This window comes from Nannospalax galili, unplaced genomic scaffold (genome assembly GCF_000622305.1).
Source record: "Nannospalax galili isolate Female #2095 unplaced genomic scaffold, S.galili_v1.0 scaffold205, whole genome shotgun sequence".
Lineage (NCBI taxonomy): Eukaryota > Metazoa > Chordata > Mammalia > Rodentia > Spalacidae > Nannospalax > Nannospalax galili.
In genome coordinates, this window is record NW_008353921.1 from 2458429 (window position 1) to 2468154 (window position 9726).

General features: G+C 44.0%; 1 protein-coding gene across 1 annotated transcript in view; it reads left to right on the forward strand.

Moving 5' to 3' along the window:
• Ift52 (intraflagellar transport 52) overlaps positions 1-9275 on the forward strand; it is a 22571-nt gene extending 13296 nt beyond the window's left edge. The window contains exons 8-12 of the mRNA XM_008850989.2: positions 2992-3146; positions 6163-6250; positions 7695-7803; positions 7944-8117; positions 9030-9275. Coding sequence (XP_008849211.2) covers positions 2992-3146; positions 6163-6250; positions 7695-7803; positions 7944-8101 — 510 coding nt within the window. The 3' untranslated portion in view covers positions 8102-8117; positions 9030-9275. The remainder of the gene's footprint in view (positions 1-2991; positions 3147-6162; positions 6251-7694; positions 7804-7943; positions 8118-9029) is intronic.
• Positions 9276-9726: the final 451 nt, after the last annotated feature.

Consider the following 9726-nt stretch of genomic DNA (forward strand, 5'->3'; position numbering starts at 1 on the left):
CTCACTATGAAGACCAGGCTGGCCTTGAACTCACAGAGATCCACCTGCCTCTGCCTCTGGAGTGCTAGGATTAAAAGTGTGTGCCACCATATCCAGCTTCAGTGAACTCTTATTCATATGGATACTTTGCTTACATTCCCCCTGAGTGATGTAAGCCTCTGAAACAAAAGAACTGGGGAATAGCAAGAGATTGGCCTTTTACCTCTCACAGGTTTTAATACTGAGTGGACAGTGTGTCACTCCTGGTTTCTAGCTGAGGAAACTATAGTAAAATCTTCAAAGTTCTCTCTTAGATCTCACTTAGATTAATACCTGGCTAAGTCCTTGTTAACCCCAGGTCAGGCTGATTTGGGGATAGGTTTTTCCTCTGCCTTGTGGTTGACTGTCCACCACATCTGACACTAAACTAGTATAGAAGGAAGACAGCCAGGGAAAATCAGGGGAAGATGCTGGTGGTGGTAAAGCCCGTCTCACAAGGCAAGCATTTATCTTCCAGATTTGAGACAAGGTGAAAACATGCCCTTTGTGTTAAAAGAAAAGTTAAGTGCTACATCCACTAATATGGCAATGTGGGAAATTCTGAAAACCTGAATTTCATAGTTTCAAATCAAATCATAAACAGAGTGGGGTTTCACACCTAGACAATAGCTCAGTTTCAAATGGTATTTAATAGAATAAAATGGTAGGTAGCTCAATAAATGAATTTACCCAAAATTGAGCCTCAGAGTATGCCAACAAGTTATGATGGCTAGTTGTCCTGGAAGCACTTTATATTTCTGCCTGGAGGTCTAAGGCCTTGATGATTTTCTAAACTAGGATTTCATGCAAGTCCTTCATGCAGCGGTGGTAGCAGATCTCTGATCCTGGCTCCATGCTGTGGTCCGGGTTGTGCTGTGGCACAGTCTAGCCTTGCTCTTGTGGTCATTCCTGACCCACTGTCATATTGGAGACTGAAGTTTATAAAACAGCCACATGTTGCTGGGAAGGGTCTTTATCTGCTTATGTTCTTTGCATATTTCCTGATTAAAGAGAGCGTGAGGATTGAGAGAGTTTTTGATCTAGGGCTACAGAAAAAAAAAGTGAACATATTTTATTAGTTCTAGAATGCTCAGGCAAGTCTCCTGTGTGGGAGCTAAAGAATTTAGGGAACAGGAATCGACTTTTAAAAAATTTATTTTATTTATTGTGGTGGAGGAGGTCAAACCCAGAGTTTCACAATGCTTGGCAAGCATTTAATACTGGAGCCACACTCCCAGCCCTTCAGATGACCAGGTTTTTTTGATGTTTATTTGACATGGTCTTGTGTATTCCAGGTTTGCCTTGAACTCCCAACAATCTTCCTGACTCAGCCTCTTGAGTGATGAGGCTGTCCTGTGTTGTATGGCTGCATATAGTTTTTAAGCTGTTACTAAGTTGATCTTATTAGCTGTATGTAGTTCAAAGGGCAATAAGAAACTTTTCTGTCAAAATTCATTTGAAACTGGGTGTGGTAGCACATGCCTTTGATCCCAGCACAGAGGCCAAGGCAGGGTGGATGGATCTCTGTGGGATCAAGGCCAGCCTGAATACACTCATAAATAATAATAATAATAATAATAATAATAATAATAATTCTTTAAAAAAATAAATTTAATACAGTAAAAAGTGGAATATTTTTCATGTTCTTGAGCTTATTTTGTCCTTTTTTAAAAAAAATTTATGTGTATGAGTGTATTGCCTGCATGAGTGTAAGTGCACCCATGTCATGCATCAGATTCCCTAGAACTGGAGTTATGATTCGTTTTAAACTGCCATGTGGGTGCTGGGAATCGATCCCAGGTCCTCCACAAGAGTAGCCAGTGCTCTTAACTGCAGAGTCATCTCTCTAGCTCCTGTCTGTTTAGTTTTTTTTGAAAAAAAAAAAAAAACATTCTTAGCCTTGCGTGGTGGCATTTAATCCTCACACTCTGTCTACATAGTTCCAGGACAGCTGGGACTACAGGGAGACCCTGTCTCAAAAAGACCCCCCCCAAAAAAAAGAAAAACAACAAAAAAAAACCCTTTGTGTGTGTCTGTGTGTCTGTGTCTGTGTACATGTGTGTAGATGCCTGCTGAGGCCAGAAGAGGGTGTCAGAGCCCCTGTAGCTGGAATTATAGGTGACTGAACAGCCAGAAGTGTGTGCTGGGAACCGAGCCCCAGTCCTCCGAAAGAACAAGAAGCACTGTTAATCTCAGCCATCTTTCTAGCCCCCATCTGTTCACTGGCAGAACAGTGAACAGATCTTTCCCATTGTTTGTACTGTGCTGTGTTTAACAGCCTGCTGTTGATGGACATTTTGGTTCTCCTGGTCTTTTACTGTTAGCAGCACAGAGCACTTGTCATCACTGTTGCTCTGAGCAATGCTGGAGGGTGGCCTTGACTAGGGAAGGACTGAGATATGTGTGCAGGGCAAGGGGCCTGCATTGGCGTGGTAGCTGCTCTCACATCTAACAGGAGAGAGAGAGACAGTATGGCCAGATGCTTGGGTGGGGGGTATGTTGTAGTCTCAGTGTATGGACTTTGTTTTATGATCACCTCCAGTTTCTCATTATAGTAAAAAATAAAGTTGTTCACTAAAATTACATAAAGGAAAATTGTTTTGAATAGTGGAAGTGATAAAAGGGAAGAATTGACACAGTTGGATGTGAGTAGATTAGAGAGAAAGTTGATTGCTAAGTACTCAAAGTGAAAGATTGTGATAGTCAAATGAGACTAGTCAGCATGGTTGTGTGTTTCTCCAGCTGTGTTGAGCTGTGTATGTAATTGGAGAGTTGAACTCAACCAGCTTTGGGGTTCAGCCCAGTGAGCTCTGTTCCTCTCTCTACTTAAAGTGACAGAACTAAGGTTTAGTTATCAATGATAATGAACAATGGAATCTCTTAGCAAGAGAATATAATTTTGTAGATTGAGATCTGAGGTGGTGGGTACTGCATCAATTTCAGGAATGTTCCTGTCCCTCTCTTGGCTTTCAGATTTCTGACTACACGATGGTACCAGACATAGCTGCCTTGTCAGAGCAGCTCCGAGTGTGTCTCCAGGAAGGTGACGAGAACCCTCGTGATTTTACCACCCTCTTTGACTTGTCCATTTACCAGCTCGATACCACCTGTCTTCCCAAGGTCATCAAGTTAGTACTGGGGTTGCCTGTACTATACACCATAGTTTACTCTATTTGGTTTGAGAACATGAGCCTGGAGACAAGAGTTGAACTTAAAGCAGATGAGGCAGGAAAACATGTTCTGAGATCAGTGATGAGGTCAGTAGGTAAATTGGTATGGGTTGTGTGCAGAGGAATTGTCAGTAACTATTCCCTTTGAATAGTCCAGGATCTACACTTGGCATTTAAGGGCAATGAAGCCTTTTCCATTTTGCCCATGACTTTTCTGGGTTTTGTCACAGAGTCCTAGGAACTCCTGAAACCCCTTAGTAAACAGATGTGGTTGATCCCCTGGAAAGCTCTTACACAGAGTTTAGGGAGCAATGAGGTTCTTGGACCTGTCCATCACAGCCTATATGGCATGTGTCCTATGGACTCTTTCTCCCAGTATCCTTTACTCCTCACCCACTACTCTCATCTTTTACTAGCTCCACCTTTCCACACTCCTAATCTGCAGCAAGTGTCCGAACTGGTTTCTTTGCCTACACTTTTCCTGACTCCAAGTAATTGTACAAACTGCTGCAAGAAATTGTTTTTGGTGCTGAATGTGGCTCAGTGGTAAAGCACTGCATGCACCAGGCTATGGGTTTGATTTCCAGTGCTGGAAAAGAAAATTCTTTCCGCTGTTTTTGGCAAACACAGATTCAAGCATGTCCCTCTGCTAGAGGTCTTTCCTTGTTTCTCACATGTGGCCTGAGTGTCAGGCTGCCCCATTGTGTGGCTATATACCACATGGGTAAACATCTAGGGCTTTGCCAAATGCTCTTTCTCAGTGCTGTGACCGGGCTCCTAAAATGTTCTCACCCCTGACAAGCACACAGCACACAGCACTAAGTAGACACAGGCCATCATAAAGAAATGTTTGTTGAGCCAGGTGTACTGGAACAAACTTGTAATCTCAGCATGGGACGTACACGGAAGAAGGAGGGCCTTGTTGGAAACCAGCCCAGGCCACATAAGAGGAACCATCTTGAATCTGTCTCTTAAGAATGTGAGCTTGAGCTGGGTGTGGTGGCAGGCATAGCCTTTAATCCTAGCAGAGGCAGAGGCAGAGGCAGATGGATCTCTGTGAGATTGAGGCCACCCTGGTCTACATAGTGAGTTCCAGGCCAGTTGGGGCTATAGGGGACCTTGGGAAGCTACGTAAAGTTTTAGTTTCCTCCAGCTGCAGAAATTATGCCCACCTTCTAGTATGTTTTGAGGCCTAAATGAAATGAGTTTAGTGACTCTGCCTGCTACAGGCTCAGGCCCAACACATGGCATGTAGTAGGTAGGTGCTCATCAGCTATTTCTCTGCCCTTCGTGGGGATCTGCTGCTCACTGCTGGGAAAGGTTCTGCCCAGGCACCTGGGAAAATGGAGCCCATAAACTATAACAGTAGCTCAGCCGATCACCTCCCTGCATCCATAGATTTCACTCCTTTCTGAAGTTGTATACCCACTGGCATTCACTTCTCTCACCTGTGAAAGGCCGCAAATATGTATCAGATGTACATGGAGGGCAAGGCATAGTGGTGTCAGATCTGTAAGCCCAGCACTTTGGAGGCTGAGGCAAGAAGATCATGAGTTCAAGATCAGTCAGACCCTGTCTCAAACAAAACAACTAAATGAATAAAGAGAATTAAATTTGAATGCGTGTTTTTTAATTTGTCTTGTGCCTAGAGGAGTATGCAAAATTACATATAATGCAAAAGGACAAATGGATGTTAGAGACAGCAAAGGTAAAGGAGAAACCACAGGAGCCACATAGCCACAGTGAACTTGGCACCGGGGTCTATAATGCCCGTTCACCATTCTTCTGCCACAGTCGTCCCTCCAGCTGCCTACTGTTCTGTCACAAGGACTATCACCCCTTCTGCCTAGTCTTTTTCGGGTTGCCTAGAATTTTTTTTCTTCCCAAGATGAGGTATTGCTTTGTTGTTCAGGCTGGCCTAGAACTCACTGTAGTTCAGGCTGGCCTTAAGCTTGTGATCCTTTTGCCTCAGCCTCCTGAGTCCTGGAATTACAGGTCTGTGCCACCCACCACATGCCTGCCTCAGCTTAAGACACTTGAAGGTAACTGTATGACTTCCTTCTTTCTTTAGCTCAGTCTTCTGACCAGTCCCATTTCCAGCCCATTGTCTGTCTCTATCCTTGTCTCTTGATTTGTTTTCTTCTTATTACTTACCAATACTTGACTATTACCTGCGATTTTGTTTACTGTGTGTCTCTCCTCCCTAGAATGTAAGTTCCATGAGAACCTGTCTCTGTCTCCTCTCACTACCATCATACTCACAGCATGTGAAACTGCCCGGTACATGCAGGTAGCCAGTCAGTACTGGCAGTGAAGTGAACACAGGATGTATGTGCACATCTGTTCATTTGCCAGGGCAGTCTTCATCCTGGAGACTTGTCTCTCAGTAGTGAATACAAATATGAAAACAGAGTTACAAGGGTCACAGCATGCATTGGGTAAAAACCAAAAACTCTTTGAAGAGAATGGTGGAATTTGAAAGTTTTCCTTTCAGTCTTCAGATAATGCTGTTTATTCAGTAGAGAAACATCTTAAAAGAGCATTCTGTTAGCTAGAACAACATTTTAAAATATTTTTTATTAAATTTTATTTTGTGTGTGTGTGTGTGTGTGTGTGCACGTGCGCGCGCGCGCGCATATTCAGCGTATACACATTAACTTGCAGGAGTTGGTTCATTCCTTCTGTCTTGTCCTGGGAACTGAACTCAGATCATCAGGCTTGGTAGCAAGTACCTTTCCTCACTGAACCATCTTGCTAGCCCAGAACGACACATTTTTGTTTGTTTTGCTTTGCTTTCCGGAAGTGCTGAGGATGGGATCCACGGCCTTGGATGTGTTGGGCAACATCCCCAGCCCTTTAGAACAACACATTTTGTATATTTTCTGACTACTGTACCACCTTTGATGAAAACAACAGTGTGAGCCCTGCCATGGTGTCTTACCTTTATCTCTGCTTTTTTGTTTTATTAACCCAGGGCTCATGAGGAGCTAAATGTGAAACATGAACCATTGCAGCTTGTCCAGCCTCAGTTTGAGATGCCGCTGCCAGCCCTTCAGCCTGCGGTGAGTAGGTGTGTTTGTGGGGCTTCCTGCTCTAGGGCCCCACTCTTTACTCTCACAGTGGACCTTTTATGTGCTATTTATGGCATCCGTCATGGAGCCACAGTGCTCTGCTTCTAAACACATTCACATACCAAACCTGTTAGCATTCTGTGTGAACTTCCATGTGGGAGAGCGGCTGAGAAAGAGTCAACGGTATGGGCTTTATGGCTTTTCCCATCTTGTGGGCTGGAGGGCATATGTGAGGCTGCCAGGGTAAATAAGTGGAAAAACTTTGGGGTGCATTCCCACTCATATCCTTAGTTCAGTTCTAACAGCCTGGGGGCCGACACTGCATGGCTTCCTGAGCAGACCTGAGCAAACATTCACTCTGCATAGGGTATAGATGACAGACCAAGAAACCATTCCACCCAGGCTACTTTGGTGAGCCAATGAGTTATTGCAGTGGGTTACTTACAGGAAGATGGGTGAGGAGTTATTTCCAAGAAGATGCCTAAGGGGTTGCTTCTCAGGCAGCTGCAGCACCAGAAAGCCAGCATAGGTGAGTCCTGAGGAAAGCTGCATCCTCAGAGCTCCCTGTGGCTGTGCACGCAGCTCACCCCAGAATAGCCCTTCCCTCCAATTACTGTTTATTTCACCTCCAGAACAGTTTTGTGAGTCTTGCAACTTTCTGAGCTTCCTGAGCTTTCTGCTTACCCTGTAAGTTTCAGAGAACTCTGAGTCTCTTCTCCCTTCTGGAGGGAGTGTTTCATTTGGGAAGAAGCAGCTATGGAACAGAAGCCATATGTGAATAAGGTCTTTTGCAACTTTCCAGTCCAGCATTAACTCAGTGCACCTTATTTTATCTTGTCCTGTGCATTCTGGAATGTTGTGAGCCAGTTGTCTTCAATTTGCTGGCTTGAAATTTACCACGGCGGTAGTATTTACATCCTAGAAAATGGAAAATGGCACAGACTCTCATGAGAGCTGGTGGTCATTCACCAGCACACCCCCAGTTCATACCTAGGAATTCTAAGTCAGCACTTCTACACTAACCTGCATCTGCTTCCCCAATAACTTCTGTCCCTAAAGAACACATAACTAGCACGGTGTAGTGCTGCACACCTGTAATGCCAGCATCAGGAGGTTGAGGCAAGAGGATCTTAAGTTTGAGGCCACCCTGGACTACATTAACAAGATCCTGTCTCATGACAAAACAAAAACAAATGGCAGGATTACATAAGAAATAAATTGTATCATCAATGCTTTATACAAACCTAAGCCCCAAGCTCATTGTGCTGAGACTTAGCTTTGCATGATGTGGACCTAATAGATGAAGGTGGGAGGAGGTGATGGGAGTTGGGATGGTTCCCTCAGGGGAATGGCTGTGTCAGCCTCTCATTTCTGTGCTTCTTGTCACTGTGAGGGTCTTGAGTGGCTCTTTGGTAAAAACTGTGTTTTCTCCTAGGTCTTCCCTCCTAGTTTCAGGGAATTACCACCCCCTCCTCTGGAGCTCTTTGACTTAGATGAAACATTCTCCTCTGAGAAGGCACGGCTTGCTCAGATTACCAATAAATGTGAGTATTACCAAGTTCATTTTTTTCCTTTCATTTAACCTTAAACCTCTGTGATTTTCTATAAGAGAAAGCCTAATGATTGTTTAGAGAAAACAGAATGTGAGCAGAAGTTGTGGGTTAATCAACTACACTGTGTTTAGGTACTGATGAAGACCTGGAATTCTATGTCAGGAAGTGTGGTGACATTCTTGGAGTAACCAGTAAACTTCCAAAGGATCACCAAGATGCCAAACATATCCTTGAGCACATCTTCTTCCAAGTGGTGGAGTTCAAGAAATTGAACCAGGAGGCCCACTGAGGCCAGAGCCCTTCAGGTGGTGGTAACAGCCATAGGCTGTGTGATGACATTCATTAGTTCTCCAAGTATTTATTGTCTACTGTGTGTAAAATAGGCGGTGATCATTGTGTATGGAACTTCTGTTCTAACTGGAGGATCGAGGCAGACAACACAGAGTGTGTATAGCAAGCACTTAATATGTTAGAAGAATGTTAACGCTGTGGTGTACAAAAATTAGAGCCAGCCAGAGCTGGGGAGATGGGTCAGCACTGACTGTTCTTGCAGAGAACCGGGGTTCAATTCCCAACACCCACATGGCAGCTAACAACTGTCTGTAACTGTAACTCTAGTCCCAGGGAATCTGATGCCTTCTTCTGATCTCTGGGCATTGCACGAGTCAGGTGCACTTATATACGTGCACTTACACACATGCAGGCAATACACTCATACACATTAAAAAAAAATTAGAGCCAGGCAAGAGGGATCCAGTGTGCCAGGTGTGGCAGTGGATGTGACAAGCACTAAATAGAGTGAACAGAAGTGGCTCAGTGCACAGCTGATACTGGATTCCAGTGTGTTGTTGGATCCAGAGCCTTCAGCTGTACTTGGTCTGACTCCTGGTTGCTATGGGCAGTTGTCAGACCCGCTGTCCTGGTGGTGTAAAAACTTGTCCTTGGGTTAGATTCAGTCTCCAGGATAGCTAATACCTGCCAGGTGTGGTGGCAGAGGCAAGTGAATCTCTGTGAGATTGAGGCCAGCCTGGTCTCCATGGCGAGTTCAGGCCAGCTGTGGCCACAGGAAGACCCTGTCTCAAACAAACAAAAATGATAGCTAATACCTATATGTTTCAACTAATAGTGATTCAGAATGTCTGATTAATGTTCAAAATACCAAAGAGTTCATATTTCAGGCTCTGAGCTGAAAAAATTCTGTTTATTCTCTCACCCAGGAGCATGATATTGATGTAAGTGGAATGACATTCCCAAACTTCTGAGGACCGAGCCTCTCAGAGCATTTTCTGCCTCCTGATTCGCCTTGTATTTTTGTTATTCCTCAGCTCCTTACCAAAGTATATGTGCTCTCTTTTCTCTAGAAGGTGTGCGTCTCTAGTGCCGCTATGTAAGCTTTCCTTATGGAAGAGATGCTCCATTTGTTTAAATTAAATCTATGATTGAACTTATATTTTTATAATTTATGAAATGCTCTGTCCTTGAAATTTTTTTTTTCTGATTCCAGTTGAGGAATTGTCTTTAGTTGAAGGTGTACATAACTCTCGAGCTTATTAAAACACTAAAATTTTGGGGCTAGGAGCTGGAGAGATGGCTCAGCAATTAAGAGCAATGGCTGCTCTTGCAGAAGACCTGGGTTTGGTTCCCAGCACCCACGTGGCAGCTAACAACTATCTGTAACTCCAGTTCTAGGGGTCTGACGCCCTCTTTTGACCTCTGTGGGTGTTGCAGGACATGGTGCACCTACCTACATTTCAAGCAATACACCCATACACATTAAGTAAAAATAAATAAAATACTTTAAAAAAAATTGGGGGGCTAGGTCAGAGTCAGATGAAAATCCTGCATGAATTAATTGCTTAAGCTAAAGCTGACCCTATGGACAAATTCAAAAGAATGCAAAACACCCACTCTGGC